Source organism: Tripterygium wilfordii, chromosome 20 (assembly GCF_013401445.1).
Source record: "Tripterygium wilfordii isolate XIE 37 chromosome 20, ASM1340144v1, whole genome shotgun sequence".
Taxonomy (NCBI): domain Eukaryota; kingdom Viridiplantae; phylum Streptophyta; class Magnoliopsida; order Celastrales; family Celastraceae; genus Tripterygium; species Tripterygium wilfordii.
The window spans coordinates 1,233,026-1,250,800 of record NC_052251.1 but is presented as its reverse complement, the minus strand read 5'-3'; the positions used below and the strand labels follow the sequence as shown (position 1 = coordinate 1,250,800).

The following is a 17,775-nucleotide window of genomic DNA, read 5'->3' as shown; positions in this document are numbered from 1 at the left end:
ACGGCTTTATTGTGAATTGGACAAGATTGCGGCCCATAATTCTCCAACTGAGTTGGACAAGTGGACTAAGGCGGTTGGGCTGTAGATAAGTAAAGTAGCCCAGGATAATTACTGACCCAGTCCAATAAGTAGGGGATCTTCTATTCTTTTGTCCTCATTTAATGGGCCTTGAAAACCATTTAATAGACCAGCATGAAGAATGGTCCCAAAGACCTCACATCAAAAACTGTGTATGCACCAGAACCACTGTTATCAGAACTCATGACCACTTGGTAATTGATATAGTCTGACATCGCTTTGATGTATGTGAAGAAGGAGTGTCAGTTATAAAGGTTACCATCGGGCTGTGCCGACCCAGAAATATGAAGTTTGGGCCCTATTTTGATAATCGGATATCGGGTTAGACTTGGCTCTAAAAATGAGGCCCGAGTTTTGGCCAGGCCTCATGCTTTTGGATCGGGTCGAGTCCGACTTTTTGACTATATAATATTTATATATGTATTTTTTTAAAGAAATTGTATTATATATATGCATGTGTGTAATATATATGTGTTATGTATATATATATACACATACATTGTAATAATATATATATATATATATATATACATATGTATATGTACACTGCACTGTCTGTGTATGTGTATATATATATATATATATATACACACACACATATACATATTATATATATATAAAAATAAATAATGTATGTTGCCTAATAGGGCTTGGACCGGGCTCGAGCCTGACCAAAATTGACAAGAGGTAAAAGGTCGGGCTGCCCAGGCCCGGTCTAATTTCGGGTCGGGTCAGGCCTAGGCCTGCGGACCAAATGATGACCCCTAACCGTGAGCTTAACACTTCTAAATCAAAACACTAGGTTTTCTTGTGGGCTTGGGTTAATATGGGATGTGCTCATGCTGGGCCCGCAAGGAGGCTTGGTGGGTCTGGACTCTTCAGCATCCATATGACACAAGTTGGGAGAGGTAAAGACATGAGGGCCCCAATGGGCCCAAGCGTGTGAATTGTTCTGATTTTTCTTTTGAAATACCGCTGAGAAATGCGACTTGTTCTGGTTTGAGGTACTGAGTGTGTTCTTATCATAATGGGAGAGTGAATACCCAAATTATTATCTAGAATAAAAATATCTATCATCAAAAGGTTCTAGTGGTTCTAGAGATGCAGTGTGTCAATTTGTATCAACTCAAGTAGGTCCAAATCTTGGATAAGTCCATTCATTAACGTGGTGGGCCTTGTTGGGCCTCATATCATTCCCTCTCTGGACTCCTCTTCTCCACAAACATAATAAGAACTGAAAGAAATGTCTACTTCTCTCTCCAACTTACATTACCTAATACAACCAAAAAAAAAGAAAACACCATTTTTGTCTGCTTCAAAGCTTATCCACACTTCAACACCCATCACTGTTCTTTTACACTCTAATTCAAAAGGGCCGCCAAGTTGTGTTCTTTTGTCTTCTTATATTTCTTTTATCTGTTGAGTTGGATTTATCCCAATATAGTTTCTCAAATCTTATCATGGATGATAATGTTAAGACTAGCTTTCTCAAATAGCATATTAAACACCAAAAGCCGTGGTAGTATATATATATATATCTGTCTCTGCTAATAAGCAGATAAGTAATCAAAAGCCAGAACCAAATGCGGCCAGAGCTGGATACAGTAGCAGCTCCATTGCCACCATGTGCTCCTCACAGCAGCTCCTGCAGGTGGTGGCCTTATTCCAACTCCAATGATTTTGAAGCCAATGGAGCATTGATCCTCATCATTATATTCACAGCACTGATAAGTGCTCTGGTTCTCAGTATAAAAATCCGCTGCTTCTTGCATCGTGGCAGGGAGCTTAACAGAACAGAACAAGATAGGGGAAAACCAGACATGGAGGCTATGGAAGCAGCCATAGTGGTGGCTCCAACAATGGTGTTTTCACCTGAGATGAAGTTGGCAGGGACAGAGGCAGAGTGTGCTATTTGCTTGTCAGAGTTTGTGGAAGGTGAGGGGATACAGGTTTTGGGAAGGTGTAAGCATGGTTTCCATGTGCAATGTATTCAGAAATGGTTGTCTTTCCACTCTTCCTGTCCCACTTGTCGCCGGAGTTGTCTAGCCTCCTCTTCTCCATCTGCAGAAGGAACTGAGACCTGCTGCCCTGAAAATGGTGCCAATACCCAGATACAGATACACAGTGGTGCCAGATAGAGCACCATTGAGCATCTATTTTTTTTCTCAGATTTGTATACAAATCCTTTGAAGCATGTAAGACTTGATGCAGATATGTGCAATCAATATATTAGATAGAAAGAGACATTCAAGCAACAGTAATGGAAATACCCTCCTTCTCCACCATGTCAGGAAACTATAAGTGATTGAAAAAACAAAACGCGGCAAAACATATCGATGGAACTAGAAAGCCAAAGAACTTAAAGCAACTTGATCTTGATCCCCCATGAAGCTACCTGAACTAACTTGCTAGCTGAAAACCATATAAAATGCCAGTAGTCTATACCACTTCATTGAAGAACAGCTTAGGTGGAACAAAAATCTTCACATGCAGATAATGCAAGATATGCTAATATGGTAATGACAAACATGTATTCAAGGCACTCAGCTGCCGGGGAAGCAAAGCAAACTTGGCGTCAACGATGACAACAAGAGGACAGCAAGGCTTGTGAGGCCAGACAAATTACAAGGTCTGACATCCACAGTTGCATTCAGGGAAAACCAACCACAAGGTTCCAAACTAATTTGTTAAAAATGCAATTGCCAAATGCCAAAGTCAGTCCAGCAGAAACAGAAAGTGAGCAGCTATCTCATGCCGCCAAACAGAACTACTTAGTGCCTAGATGCCAAAAGAAGGAATAGATCAAAAAGTTTGAGAGTCCCAACATATCAACATCTCAGCTTGCATGCAAGATTACTAATGATCCACAACAGTAAAAGCAGTTTGAATTACCAACAATTGCAAAATATTGTGTTTAAATTAGTAGTTCATAAACAGGAGTTTGTAGAACCTGAATCATGAAAGCGGCCAACATAATCCACAGATTGCTAGAAAACAAGAAGATCAGCCTTTTTATTCCCATGATGCCAGAGAGCTACAGCACCAAGTTACGTAGCTTATGTATGCATTAAAGTTAGACGAGCTATGAATCAGACTTAGGATAGAGTTCTCCCAAGATTTATTTTGCAGTTGACAATCCTCCTTTCTTGGGCAAAAGTATCAAACGTACAAGTGGATCAAGCCTCAAGCTATGACGAAAGGAGTTTGATTTGTGGATAATAAATGTCCTGTAAGTCATCTCATTTGCCTGAAATGCAGCTCTATATGTTGCCATTGCCTTCAGAAAGTAGATGTCTCTTGAAGGACACTGTTCATCATACCAATGCAGTCTACCTCTCTTGAATGAGTTCTCAATCAATGTAATTATGCGTCTCCACAATCAAAATGAATCAGTGACACCAATAGTGTCTCTACCCATATAGATTAACCCTAGTCTGAAGTGGAAGTTCCAATGGAAGCAAGCTTCGACTCCAAAAACAAATCTGACGATATGTTCCAGAGTTCCTCTGCAAGCGTGGCACTGTAAGACAGGGCAGAAGAGTTGAGAGTCCTGCCTTCTCCCCCAAAGAAGTATAAGCCAGATATTTCCTGACATGTATAGGCAATCCATTAGCAAAGAATGCAAGAGATTAACTTGAAATACATATACTTTACTTTTCTTCTTCCGAAAGTTAGAAGGAAATTATGTGAAATTCAGCTTAAGAAACAGCCGCAAAATGCTAGGCCGGAGGAAACATCATCCTCAAACTCAAGAGAATTGTCAATCTTAAACAGAGATAAATAATGTCAATACAGTTTGTGTAAACTTGGACTCAAAGGCCTGGCACAAACAGTGAATTCTCAAAAGAGAAAATTTGTAAAATGCATAATAAGGATTAAGGAATAACTAGGACATGGAAAACTCACGGCCGGGGCAAGGGAAGCATCAATTATAGATCTTGCCCCATTTTCAGCTGACTGCAAAAGCCCCAGAAGCTTTAACATAACAAAAGCTACACGAGAGAGACAGGAAGGAACTTCTCGCATTATATGGGTTTTCACTGCCCCGGGATCTGCAGCACTTATCATTGAAAGAAAAGAAAAGAAAAAAAACAAGGTTATCAGGTAAAGTGGAAAGTGGAAGAATCAATTCTTACAAAAATCTTCAAGGGATAAAGCATGTAAAATATTATTGTCGAAGCAAGAATTTCACCAATTTTATATCTTTGCCAAAAATATATTTATACAATCAAGAAAAGGTAAAGAATAGCCAAGTACATACATATACTACATAAGAACATTGCATTCAATACACAATCTTATCGAAGTTCTCGACACTATAATCATAAACCAAGCATGAGAAAGCAGCAAGTTCAGAAAGACATACATGACAGAAACCTGGCATGAGTTATCCATCAAGCGAAGCTGCTGGTGAAGCTTGTACGAAAACAGCAATAAGCATACTATGAAGACAAAATGGCATTTGGTTGTTAGGAAAAATTATATAAGCAATAGATTTAGGAGACAGCAATGGCTTACATTTAGAATACTCATAGATATGTGCACATGGATAACGTCTTAGTCCAAGGAAGCCCTTTCCAGAAACTGTCCCCTTATCAATCTGCATACCAGATACTAAAGTAAAAAAAGTAAATGCAATTGTATCCCAAGACAAATAGTATAAAAAAGATCATAGCACAACAAACCAGTAAATTTCCACGCATAAGTAAACTGCAGCTGATAATGCAATTCAAGAGGATGGAAAAAGTAATCAACCATCAATTCAATATATATGCCAACATATCCAGTCAAAGCATTTCTAATTCTCCTACTTCGACAAATTTTCTTGGACAATAAAAGAGAGATGCCAATGTCCTTGTTACATACTCTTGAGGGATGAAACCGAAGATCAGACAAGTCAAGTTGCATACGTACACCATACTAACTGGTGTGCTAATTCTGCTCCACTTAAAAATTTTACAAAAAACTAGATGGTTAACATCAATTCACATCGTCATGATAAATATTTGTATTCAGAAACAGCAAACACTCTTACCACTTCTATGTGTAAAGGATGTAACATTCACTATTCGTGAAGGGACGGGACTGTTACTGAGAAGTGGCAATAGCAGTTTTGTCAAAGAGAATGCGCCAATATAATTTGTAGCCATCATCCTGGAAAAAAAACTGAACTTATCAGCAAGAAATATATCATTCTTCAGAAACAGGATATAATGTGAATACTAAAAGTATATGGTCTTTATTTAAATAATACTTACAATCAAAGAAAGTCAGTGGAAAAAAAAAAGAAAAAGAAAAATGGCTGTTGTATCATATAATATAAACCAAAATGAAGTGGACAAATAAGGATAATAAAAGCACTAATATTAAAAAAAATTGGACATGAAAGAAGCACTGACTTCAAGTTCCAATAAATACAAAAATAAAAAAGGAGATAATTACTGGTCATAGCCCTCTGTTGTGAGCCGATATGATGTTGCCAATATCCCAGCATTGTTTACCAATAATTGAATTGAAGAATGCATATCTGAATCCACAAGCCACTGTTCAAGAGAGCCTATAAACTTCAAGATTGATGGGAATGATGATAGATCAACCTGAAAAGCTTTGAGATGGGCATCCTTATTAAGTCTTTTTATCTGTGTCATAGTCTGCAAACAAGCGGTACAACCAAAAACATAAGAACGTCCAGCTGCAGCCAAAAACCTGAAACGCTTTCACAGAAGCTCTACCTTAGATAACAAATGCATTGAACGTCCAGCTGCAGCAACAAAAGAAGTTTCAGCTCCACATTTTTCGAACAATGAAAAAAAGAGATATTTTTTTAATAAATTGATAGGATTGTCCCACATCGAAAGATGTGGGAGCTAAGGTATTGTTTATAGGGGGGAGGTATGGGCCTCCCTTAGTACCCAAGGTTTTCTAGTATGGGCTGGGAGGCCTTGGGTACAGCTGGCCCATATGGGTGGGTGTCGGTTGGGTCTTGGGTACAGAGCGTGTATGGGCGCGACTCTATCATAAATGCTTTTCTTTTAATTAAGGTCACAATTTGACATCTGTCTATTGTCTCAAAAAAAATTTAAGTAATGAGTGGACTTGAACTGATTAACATAAAATAGTAGTTAAAATTTGAGTTCTCATTTATAACACCTGTAAACCTATTAAGAAAGCTCTCAAGATGCAAAGGTGCTCTCGCATGACTAACATTAAACCATTAAGTAATACTCCGGTTACTTGGCAATCTCTCCATAAAGTTGATCATAAACTAAACAACAGGTGTATTAAGCAGGCAAACTACAATTTTATGGAGCAAGCAGAAATCATGAAATTCATATGGAAATGAATGCATCACATTAGGGGTTAATTACTTTATCAGATAATAATTGGAAGCATTCATGCATGAGAAATAAACATATAAACGAAAGAAAGTGAGCAGAATACCAAGAACAACACAGAATCCTTCATTTGAAAGAGCCTGAGCGGTTGCAGCACCCAAACCAGAGGTAGCCTGCAAATAAAAAGCAATCACGAGAAGAAAAAAATTTTATTATAAAAAAAGAAGTCGAATTTCCACTGCAAAAAACAAAGATGGCATACACCAGTGACAATGCAAACGGGCCTAATAGACCCTCTCATCTGAGGGAGGCAACGAGGATAAACAGTGGTTTTCTGTCCAAAGAGACGCGGCACAAACAACTGGATGTATGAGGTTAAGAGAGACATTGTCCACAGCACTGCCATTTTCAAGAATTCCATCGAGCAGATGAAGTTCACAGCCTCCCACAACTCCTCCATTCTCATCCTTTTGTTTCTCTACCTATAAGCACAAGTTTGCACCACCCAGATTCAAAGACCGACTCATATGTAGCTGGAAATAATCTGGCAAGAGCAATTTATTCTTATAACTGATAACCAAACATGGAGGATGAGAAACTCAGTGGGTGTTGGGGGCATAGAGATATGATAACAATTAGAAATGGGGCAAACAATTAGAAATCACTGGAGACAATAAAGTTAATTTCTTTTACTGCAAAAAAAAGATGTAATCAACACTCCTATGTCGAATGGATCAACTGTAATGACAAATTACTAGAATAAAGAACTTCTATTCCTGTTTAATCCCGATGTTTGGTTAATTCAATCCAAAATCAAAGCCATTGAGCATAAAATTCAAAAATCAGTGAAGAATGAAACAGAAGTCAATAATAACATTTACAGAGATGAAAGTGAATAGGTACAGAAAAAGGATCAGAGAAGGATAAGCACCGGTAGTCGAAATAGAATCGCTAGTGGCGGTGGTGCGATGTCGTCGGGTGTACGAACTCTGTTTCGCCCCTTTCGATTACTTCTTCTTGCTTGCTCCTTTTAAAGCAAAACCCAGTCGGTCAAGCCAATATCAGAAAAGAAAAAAACGAAATGGTTGGATGAGAAGTGAAAGAAAAAACCCTAGTTGTAGTAGACGAAGATGGTCACCTAGGATAGGCAGACAAACCTGAACCTTAGAAAGTAGCCGGCAGAGACGCTACGGGAAAACCGCCTAGGATGGCGTAAGAGAGTTCTGAGTTCACAACCGAAAGAGGATCAATATCCGGATCAGGGGAAGACATACTTGCTTCCGAATAAGGATCGGGTTTAGTGGGAATGGCCTAAACCAAACTCTTAGAAAAGGGAGTAGGTTCCTCGCCAGACTAAGAAGTTGGGACAAGTTCGACTAGACTAAGCTGGACTGGAAGGAGCTAGCCTTGACCGAAAGGTTTTAGGGTTTGGGTTTGTAATTCCGATAAGAGAACCAGCGCATCAACCAGATAATCCACCGAAACTGGAGAAGGTTTGGAGGGCAATTTGGTCACTTGAGTGCACTCGGGTCGGGGCTTCGGGGGTTCAAGGCTCCGACTTTGCAAAAAACCATTGAAACGTTTTGAGAGACCGAGACACCGTACAAGGCTAGAAGCATAGAGACCCACGATGTGGTTCGGTGGTCTTTGCCGTGGTGGTGGGAACGGATCTACCGGTATGGTAGGGAATCTAGGGACTGGCACACTGAATAGCCCAGCTGGTTATCCGTTTCGGCTAAAGACGTATGCGTGCGGAGTTTTTGTGGTTTGATCCTCAGTGGATTTATTCCGTTCAGTTTCGTGTTTGTCTCGGCACAACTTAACTGTCGGCAGGCAGGTTCTGCAAACATAATCAGTAGTGTTTTACTTTGTTTGTGCTATGTCACTGCTCCTAAGATCTGTGGTGTTCATACTTCATAGTTTTATGGTTATTTTTAGTTATATAAATTAGCAGTGCTCCTAAGATCTGGCTGCTCCTAATGCTTGATCATTTGGATAAACATTTTGCTGATCATCCCTATCCTATTGACCAAGTGATTCAGCATGAGGAAAAATACTTTAGTGTTATAGGATTCTAAACAATTTTGTTTCATTGAAATCTGGATACATGTGATTGGGTTTTCATCATTTTGGTGACAAAATGCTAGCCATTCAAACACTTCATGATCGCCTAATTGGTTATCTTTCCGGAGTCCGGACTTAGAGCGTATGGTACCCGAGGTCGGGAGTTCGAACCATACAATTTTCACACAGTTATGGCAGAATGCGTTCTTGGGGTATCATTTATAGAAATCTCCTCCAGCGTTTCAGTATGAGTAGTGACGGTTTCTCCATTTTCTGGTTGTTGATTGAGAATCTCATCTTTCTTTTTGCCCCACAACACACAGTAAAGTCCCACAATAATAACAACTGCTCCTAGCAAGCTGGTGGGAGTTATTAACAGCCAGTAAGACTATGAAAGGAAAAAAAAAACAACAATGAGAAATACTGTTTACCTGCTCACATGAAGCTGCTCTGCAAATGCAATCATTGAGAACAATCCGACGAAAATAAGGGCTAATGGAGTGAACATTGCTGCAAAGACTGGTCCCTCCTTACTGATACACCATGTTTGGAGATAGTATATGAAGGATGAGATCACTACTCCCTGAAACAGATGAAGTGAAATTAAGAAGAAGAAGAAGAAATACTACGACAGGAAAACGCCGTGCAGCAGGAGCGATGAGAGAGAACACAGACGTTGTATATGATGGTCAGGAGCTGCACATTCCACTCCAGCCTCCATAAGGAAGGATTCCTTCCAAAAAACAAGGCAAGGAAACCAGATTGCAATGAGGCAAAGAAGCAAATCAAAGTGTTCAATGATAAACGAGCTGGATAAGCTTTGTAGACCACAGCCTGTTAGGGGAATGTTGTCGTGAATTAATGAACAAAATTTCCAATATGGAAAATCTATGGAAACAAAAGTGATAAAACAATATCACACAAGATTTAATGAAGTTCAGCACAACTTAGCTATGTCCTCGGGCGAAAGATAACGAAAAATTCCACTAAAACGAGGACGATTTACAAAATAAACGAGCTCTTTAACTCAATAACTAATCCAAATCCCTTTATCTCGCTCTAGACGATTTGGGTAGTCCGGTTCCTATGGATACATCGGGCTGCATGACTTTGTCTTCTCAGGAGGTCAATCATCCCAATAGTGTTCTCGTTGAAGCACACTTAATTGCAGGGTTACTACAAGATGTTTTCCTCCAACAAAACGCGTTGTTGATGATTAGGAAATGAAATTATTTATATATATTAACATGTCCCAAGAGCATACAACTATGTCTCCCAAAAAAAAGCCTTCTCTCTGGACGGATAGATTATCTGTCCGGACATATCCTTGTATGAGCCAAAGAAAAACCACAAATGTTCCATAAACATAAACAACTATGAAAAACATACATAAGCTAGCTATATTAATTAACAACGTTGCGATTGATTGTTTAGATCATATAATCATCCAATCACCTGCATAATTAACCACCCACTCCATGATATGCAACTAGCCAGGATTAGTGCAGAACCCAATATCCAGTTTTCCTTAGAATGCTTGTTGGAGCTATACAAGTTTATTAGTGGCCTAGACTCAAACCCTTTCAACAGGAATCCTCCTTTCCAGAAGGTAAAGATAAGTGAACCCGCGACGCAAATGACTGTACCCAACACCTTGGCTCGTCCGCTTGCGCTCGTAATATTTACTTTCTCCATCCTGAAACATTGTGAAACAATTGTCGTAAGTTAATACGTCGACCCGGATTAAACTAAGTTTGGATATAAGGAAATACCTGAGAAGAACTGCCATGATAAATGTCGAGCAAGGGATAACATTACTCAAGGCACTGGCAACAGTTGCAGAAGAATATATTAATCCAGCATAGTAAACATTAAGATAGATTGTTGTCCCAAGTGATGCCAGAACAAAAATCTTCATCGTCGCGGAAATTGACAGAGCCGGTCGCTTCTTCCTGTTTTGGACATATATAAATTCCACAGCTATATATATATATATATATCCTGAAAGATTGAAATTTTAAAGTCCCAAAAGGATCATAGTTTTACCTTTCAAGTACATAAGCCAAGAGGCCTAATAATAGTGTGGCAATTACATGCCTGTAGACTATAAGAACAAGTTGATTGAGTCCCTTTTCAAAAGCAATTTTGTTAAGAATGATTGATCCACCAGCACCTATTTGAACAACCACCATTGCCACACATGATGCATAGGTCTTCATGTCTAGATAGCTTAACTGAAGAGTGTTCACTTCTCCCTGAAGTAAGTTTAAATATAGGGTTTTAGGAGAGGTAGGGGTGGAGAAGAAAAAAAAAAGGTCGGTTCCGGGGGTCAGACAACATCAGGTGTCTATGAAATAGTAGTGGAGGATCAATTCCACCCCCAAGTCTTTGAGAACCACTTTTTTACTAGTGGGATTAATCAGTTCAGGAATATATGACAAGGTTAGGATGCTCTACTTTCCTTTAAAAGAGTGTTCACTTCTCACTGAAGTAAGTTTAGGATTTGAGAACATGTTCTTCTCATGATATTGATATTTGTCATCATCATCATCAAAGTCTTTATCCAAAAAGTTAGAGATCGTCTACATGAGTTTATGAGAACATCAACGGGAGTCCACCATATGTGTATAGGATGGATGCCCCAACGATATTCTCATTTATACTCATGTGCATATTGCTTGACAAAGTTTTACGTTGATTGCCAATCTACTGCAACTCTGGCCTCCTCTTTTATCCGGGCTTGAGACCCAACGATATTCTCATTTAGACTGATATCAATAGTTTATCTTTCTGGAGAATGGAAATTGTTCTCAAGCACTATTAACCAACAATTTTAATGTCCTTGTTGGTTTGCTTGATTCTTGATTTTCTTGTGGAGATGTTTGTTAACAGAATATGTTCTCATTCTGGACAATAGAAATTGTTCTGAAGCACTATCAACCAACCATTTCAACCATTTTTATGGCCATGTTGATTTGCTTTATTCTTGATTTGCTGTATAGAAGTACACCCATATCAATTCCAATATTTGTACACACACCATTCCCGTGACGTCAATCCGCTGCTTTGATGAGATATCGTTGGGAGGTTCACAATTTGAGCGCGCCACTGAAGAAGTCTCATCGATTTGTCTGATCCTTAATTAGTAATTTAGTATATGGTCAAATATTCAAAGTTGTGTGACTAAGTTCATGGGTTTCCTAGCTCAGATCGAGGCTTCTCCATTACTTGAAGTTTCTATGACTTTATTATGAGACTTATTTATGAAATGCATACATACATAACAATCTTCATTCAAATTATATGAGAAAATAACTAGCAACCTGGTAATTATAGCTATGGTTTCTGCAATCGTAACATACTCGTCCATAAAATCTGCAACTACACCATAAGTAAGCATCGTTAATGAAGCCATTATCTTATGTAATGGAGACAACCTTAGTTTTCCAGCCTCAATGGCCTTGTCTCAAAGCCTATCAACTGATATCCTCCATTCCAGAAGGTAAATATCAGCGAACCACCGATGCAAATGACCGTACCCAACACCTTAGCTTGACCTCTGGCATCTGTAATCTCCACCTTCTCCATCGTGCAAGATGGCAATAAGATTGCTGAAGAAGGGTTTTACTGAGCTTACAGAACAGATGAGTTAAGCACATACCAGAGCAGAACTGCCACGAGAAACGTCAAACTAGGGACGACATTGTTCAAAGCAGTTGCGACAGTCGCAGAGGTGTATTCTATACCAATGTAGAAAACATTCAGATGGATTGTTGTCCCAAGTGATGCCAGAACAAAAATCACCATCATCGCTGAAAACGAAAGGGACGGGCCCTGCTTCCTGGTTCGGAAACAAAATCTAAGGAGTCACTTGGTGTTCTCATACTCTCAAATCAAAATACTGAATCTGACTGAAGATTTCAGAGAGAAAGTTATATACCTTTTTTCAATTACATAAGCCAAGGATCCTAACAAAAGCGTGGCGATTATGTGGCGGTAGACGACAAAGACTAGTTGATTCAATCCCTTCTCAAGAGCAACTTTCACCAGGATATTTGATCCACCATAAACTATTTGAACAAGCACCATTGCTACATAGGCAGAATAGTTTTTTTCCATGTCTATGCAGTTGCACCCTCAAACTCTGAACAAAAATCAAGTCCTATCATGGTTTAAATAGCACCGAAGGATCAACCCTTTGTCACTTCTCTTTATTGTTTTGGTAACCAAAAAGAAACTGTACGAGCTTGCTCTTTGAACATCCAATATGGATCTAAACTCGGGCCGTTAGACCCGCATGCATAGAAGATTCCCACATGAAGACAGAGTTAGTTAGGCCAAAACGCAGCGCGTAGCCACAAGGGTATTGTTCATAGAGAGAATTGAACTCAAGCTCTCCCATACGGTTTTGCCCCAGAGAAATTCACCAACTAGGTTATCACCCAACTGGTTCCCTCTCACTTCTATCTTATCCTTTCTTCTGTCTTTTTGTTTTTTTTTTTAACATATCTAACTGGCATATAATATATCAGTGGAACTAATATCAGTCCAGCAATATCAATGGAAGATGATGCCCACATTATCTATACAGGAGTTCATTGCTCATTGAAGCAGAAGGCAACTAACTAAGGATATGTCTTGCACTTTACCTAAAAATGGACATGTTTCTTATACTTTTCTGACATGGATATGTTGTTCAAACTTTTTCTTTTGACAGTTGTAGGGTACTCCTGGGAACAGACCCAGTGGAGATGGGGTGGGACTTGTAATTAATCACAATGTCTTTCCGCAGCCATCCACCAGAAAAGGTGGCTAGTGGGTATAATGATCTCATAGCAGCTAAGTAACGAAAGGATGTCAGGTTTATTAGACTCGAGGATAACTTGTAATTAAGCATTAAAGTAGAGAGTTAGTCAGCCGGATTATATAAGACTAGACAAGAGTGGATTGGTGTAAAATGTACTGGGTTTTTGCTTATCTGAACAATGTCCTCTATGATTCCTCACATTTGCTTGTCAAAAAAGTACTGTGGGGGAATTTTTTTTTCTGCCTCAAATGTAGTCCACACCACACTCATCGAATTGTCTGGCCACCTATGCACCGAATTGTCCGCTTTGGCCACCCATACATCAATTAGTCCAGTCTCCCATGGATTAGGCCGGCCAACAAGGATTTATTTTAGGATATAGAACAGCATATAAGTTATCATGCTTGCATATCCACCATTTTTAAGATATAGAACATATAAGTTATCATGCTTGCATATCCATCATTTGAGTCTCCAACTATTATTCCAATAATTACAAATCCAATTTGACCTATGAATGAATATGCAAACATACGTTTCATGCTTGTTTGAACAATAGCAATGAGATTTCCCAATATCATGCTAAGAATAGCTAGGATTTCTAGCTAGGATTTCCAGAAGAAGATGTCATTCATTTGATGAGATATTAAAAGAAATATCGAAAATTCGAGTGTTTAAAGCTGAAGCAACGACTTTCGAAGTAACAAAAAGAAACGCAACGAGGGGAATGGGAGAGTCAAAGAAAGGATTCCTCACTTCTTTCTCTCATTCAAAACCGTGCATGAGACTTCCATCTCGCACGGCTCCTAAGTGATAAAAGAAAGAACTCATATTTCTTTTTTGATTACCTTAATCGCGTATGTATTAGAAGAATCCATTGGAGATAGAAGAATCCATTGGAGATATTACCTTCCTCGCCTATGTATTAGAAGAATCCATTAGAGATATCCCAACACATCAACCTCATGCATTTATTTCAGAATATCCCAACTCCCTCACTGCTAGAACCCATGACCATGACCTCTTGGTGATGATGGAAGAGTGACTACCCAACTTACCAACTAACCTAGATGGTAGGTTGGGTACTGCAGTGAAGGAGACGGGACATCCTGAACTAAATCTATGAGGTTGATGTGCTTGCTCGCGTCACTCCAACATTTCAAGTGAACAAAACCAAAAGCAGCAATTGGCTTAAAACTAGCAACCGAGACCACGTAAGGTAACATAAACTGCTAACTCAACATTTCAAGTGAACAAAAAGCATCAATTGGCTTAAAACTAGCAACCACGTAAGCTAAAATAAATCTCCAATAAGTTTCATACTACCAAAATCCCAGACAAGCAAACAATAAAACATTCTCATACTCCAGCTTTAAAATCAAAATAGCAAATGGATAAAAAGAAAATTTTAACTTCCACAATGATATAATCTCCCCTTAACTATATAATTAATCATTCCTCTTCAGCTATCTTGCCCCTCTCGCTGACGTAGATACCATCAAGGAATTTTCGGATATCTTTGTTCTTCACATGGCATTTCTGTCCAAAACATTAAGCACAACAATCAGGGCACAAAACATGATGAAAACTATGTATACACATTGTAAAGGGTGCTTTTAAAGTTATGCCAAAAACATATCTAAATGTGTCGGTGGACACAATCACAAGTTCTTTTCTAGGACGTGGAAACTCTCCAAGGTTGGAACTCATTAGAACCACCTAGCACAGTAAACCACAAATAATAGCAACTACCAGTAGGCCACTAGCATCAGTCAAACCCCAGTTGGGCAGGGGGCTCGAATGCATGACCTCAGAGTTGTATGGATGGTCATTGAAACCCCCCTCCATTACCACTGGCACAAACATGTAAACAAAGGAAATATAATTACCTGGTTTATCAGAGCAGCCGATCGTGAGACAAGCTCAATATCATTCCCATCCAATATGAGCTCATCCTTGATCTTCTCAGACCGAACAACAGTCACACCTTCAAGCATATCCACCTTACGTACCTGGTTTTTCAAGCATAATAGCACATTCCAAATCAGTCAACAACCAGCATCTAGACTATCCACATTTGTCTACATAGCTTGAAATGACATTCAGCTCAAAACAACTAAATTAAACATATATTCACATTAATTAAAGAAAAGAAAAGTTCACCTCCCTATTACCGCAACATGCTTACTTGTCATGAGATTATCCCCAACTGTCACATGTTCAAATTTTATCTTTCAATTTATATTAAAATGAGAATTTCTCAATCAACCTTGTTTCTACAAAATATTATCATACAGCACCAAAACTTTAGAATAATCATCCTGTCAGTAAGCTAAGGAATGGGCAAATAGCATTGTGGTAGAATTGATCTATGATTACCATACGAATCAGTAAATAGATAACCAAATATTTAATGATACTGACTCCATTCAACAGATGCTTCAACAGGCATTGGGCAGGATTGAAAAATTCGACATATTTTAATAGAAAGAAGATTGCTTTAACAATAAAACGTTCACAAATCCATTCAAGACCTTAAACCTAAAGAGTTCAAGCAGTTAAACCCTAAGAAATTTGAGAGCATAATAAGCAAGAAGTCTTCTACTACCCTACAATATCACGAACACAATAACCAAAATAAATTTCCATTGAGCATGAAAGGAATCTCTGAAACTGAAATTCAAGCAGAACCCAAATGAATATAAAAAGAAACTGCATCGTTAAATTTTTACTACCTTCTTCTCTCCAAGGAAATTGCGGATCTCGATGGATTGGTTAGAGTTAGCGATTGAGGCGTTGATGGGAAAATGAGCGTACACAAAGCGCATCTTGTAACGGTATCCCTTGGTGACGCCGGTAATGAGGTTCTCGACGTGGCTGAGGGCAGTGCGGATGGCAGCACTGGTCTTGCGAGAACCGAACCAGGCGTCGATCTTGAGTTTCCTCTTTCCTTCCTCGTCAGTGATGAGCTGGAAATCCAAGTTGAGATGCTTGAAGTTGCGAACAAGCTTGCCCCTCGGTCCCTCCACCTCTATCACCTTGGCGTTGACCTTGATCTTCACCCCTTCTGGGATGTCCATCGTCTCCGACGAAAGTATGGTCTTCATGGCGGCGGCGGCTTCCTCTCACAAACACAGATTTCTCACTACTCCAGCCGCTTGAGAAAAACCCTATGAGGGTTTCACTCCTCTATTTAATGTGTACAGTCCTGAGAGGTCATTGGACTGGATGGATGGGTTCAAAGTCAAAAATGGCCTACACAGAAGGCCCACAAAAAAATTAAGCCCAACCCAAACTTTAATTGTTAAACCAAGCCCACAAACATGTATGCACAACTTAATAGTTGAAGAAAGCCATGGGTGCGCTTAGCAATGTGTTTAGACTTGTCAAATACATCGTTTTTGGTTTGAAAGCATCGTATTTGGATGAAAAAAATATATTGGCTGTGCGATGTATTATGGTATCATCACACCGCGATAAGTTCGAAGGTGAAGATGCATGGGAGCTACTTCCATTCTCGACATAATGCCGTTGACTGCATTTTCGACTTCAAAACATAATATAATTTTTTCAATTTTACCTCAATCAATTTCATTATTCCATTTGTATTTTACAAAAATAAATTCATTAAAATTTAATTGATATCATTGAAAAATATTCAATATAGTTATTTTCGTGACGAGCAGAACACTTTTGTCACCACACATTCATCTCATTGCAATTTCAAAACTCGCCTCACCTCATGAGGTCAAAACATAACACTCTCCAACCATACATATAATTGCAAAAATTTATAGCACCAATTACAATGACCATCACCATGACCAAGCTGTTCCAATTCAAGTAGAAATTATTTGACCAGAGTGAAGAAAAGTACACTTTTGATCACTAATAAATAACTCCTGTTACAACTTAATCCCTACGTTCCATTTGTTCACTTTAACCACTCGTTTTATAACAATGTACCACGGTCATGTTTTTTGTTATTTTGGTCAGTCAACAATTGAAGTGTCCCGTTGACCAAACAAAAAACATATAATAGATGACATGGCGCTACAAAAAAACGGCGTGGATTAAAGAGTACAATTGCTAAAAAAAAGAGAATTTTGAAACCCTAAATCCCCAATTGCAAGCTCTCCAAAATCACTGCTCTTAGAATCTCTTGCCCAGAAAATTAGATGGGCAAGTTCTATTCGATTCAAGCTCTGATTCATCAGACCCACATAATGATTTGGTGTTTAAGAACCAGTAGTTGGAGATTTCGACCAAATTGCCAAAAGATGCTTCTCTTTATGGCCTAGAAGAAAACACAAAACCACTTATCTATATGGATCTCACATTCTCCCCCAATGTACATGGATATGAAGAATGTGGGAGGGCAACCATTTGTGCATGCGGTTCTGTTGTTGAACATCAACGGTAACGGCATGGATGTGTATTGGATTTTTATTGTTGGTTTGTTTTTTTCCGGTGAGTTACTGCAATAGTGAT

At 38.9% G+C, this 17,775-nt stretch overlaps 5 protein-coding genes across 10 annotated transcripts; 1 reads left to right on the top strand and 4 right to left on the bottom strand.

Annotated features, from left to right (window-relative positions):
• Nucleotides 1–1,386: 1,386 nt before the first annotated feature.
• LOC119986800 (RING-H2 finger protein ATL79-like) lies at nucleotides 1,387–2,363 on the top strand. The gene has a single exon (XM_038831488.1). The coding sequence runs from the start codon at nucleotides 1,662–1,664 to the stop codon at nucleotides 2,214–2,216; it is 555 nt and encodes a 184-aa protein (XP_038687416.1). The 5' UTR covers nucleotides 1,387–1,661; the 3' UTR covers nucleotides 2,217–2,363.
• A 541-nt stretch (nucleotides 2,364–2,904) lies between these two features.
• Nucleotides 2,905–7,781, bottom strand: LOC119986798 (short-chain dehydrogenase TIC 32, chloroplastic-like). Of its 6 annotated transcripts, none has more exons than XM_038831484.1 (11): nucleotides 7,552–7,781; nucleotides 7,345–7,440; nucleotides 6,676–6,957; nucleotides 6,520–6,586; nucleotides 5,811–5,839; nucleotides 5,521–5,729; nucleotides 5,114–5,232; nucleotides 4,597–4,692; nucleotides 4,445–4,520; nucleotides 3,985–4,138; nucleotides 2,905–3,666 (listed from the first exon to the last, which is right to left on the bottom strand). In XM_038831484.1, the coding sequence occupies exons 3-11, from the start codon at nucleotides 6,877–6,879 to the stop codon at nucleotides 3,508–3,510; spliced, it is 1,113 nt and encodes a 370-aa protein (XP_038687412.1). In that variant the 5' UTR covers nucleotides 6,880–6,957; nucleotides 7,345–7,440; nucleotides 7,552–7,781; the 3' UTR covers nucleotides 2,905–3,507. The 6 variants fall into 6 exon arrangements, with proteins under 6 accessions (XP_038687412.1, XP_038687411.1, XP_038687410.1 ...); XM_038831483.1 differs by having other exon boundaries at nucleotides 6,676–6,895; XM_038831482.1 differs by having other exon boundaries at nucleotides 7,571–7,781.
• A 1,123-nt stretch (nucleotides 7,782–8,904) lies between these two features.
• Nucleotides 8,905–11,560, bottom strand: LOC119986799 (WAT1-related protein At2g39510-like). Its single transcript, XM_038831487.1, has 5 exons — nucleotides 10,524–11,560; nucleotides 10,250–10,429; nucleotides 9,933–10,173; nucleotides 9,153–9,311; nucleotides 8,905–9,060 (listed from the first exon to the last, which is right to left on the bottom strand). The coding sequence occupies exons 1-5, from the start codon at nucleotides 10,694–10,696 to the stop codon at nucleotides 8,905–8,907; spliced, it is 909 nt and encodes a 302-aa protein (XP_038687415.1). The 5' UTR covers nucleotides 10,697–11,560.
• A 355-nt stretch (nucleotides 11,561–11,915) lies between these two features.
• Nucleotides 11,916–12,566, bottom strand: LOC119987519 (WAT1-related protein At5g07050-like). Its single transcript, XM_038832448.1, has 3 exons — nucleotides 12,418–12,566; nucleotides 12,170–12,318; nucleotides 11,916–12,088 (listed from the first exon to the last, which is right to left on the bottom strand). Exons 1-3 carry the CDS (start codon nucleotides 12,564–12,566, stop codon nucleotides 11,916–11,918), a joined length of 471 nt encoding a protein of 156 aa, XP_038688376.1.
• Nucleotides 12,567–14,534: 1,968 nt separating this feature from the next.
• Nucleotides 14,535–16,458, bottom strand: LOC119986525 (60S ribosomal protein L9-like). The gene is made up of 3 exons (XM_038831111.1): nucleotides 16,020–16,458; nucleotides 15,174–15,296; nucleotides 14,535–14,823 (listed from the first exon to the last, which is right to left on the bottom strand). The coding sequence occupies exons 1-3, from the start codon at nucleotides 16,389–16,391 to the stop codon at nucleotides 14,737–14,739; spliced, it is 582 nt and encodes a 193-aa protein (XP_038687039.1). The 5' UTR covers nucleotides 16,392–16,458; the 3' UTR covers nucleotides 14,535–14,736.
• Nucleotides 16,459–17,775: the final 1,317 nt, after the last annotated feature.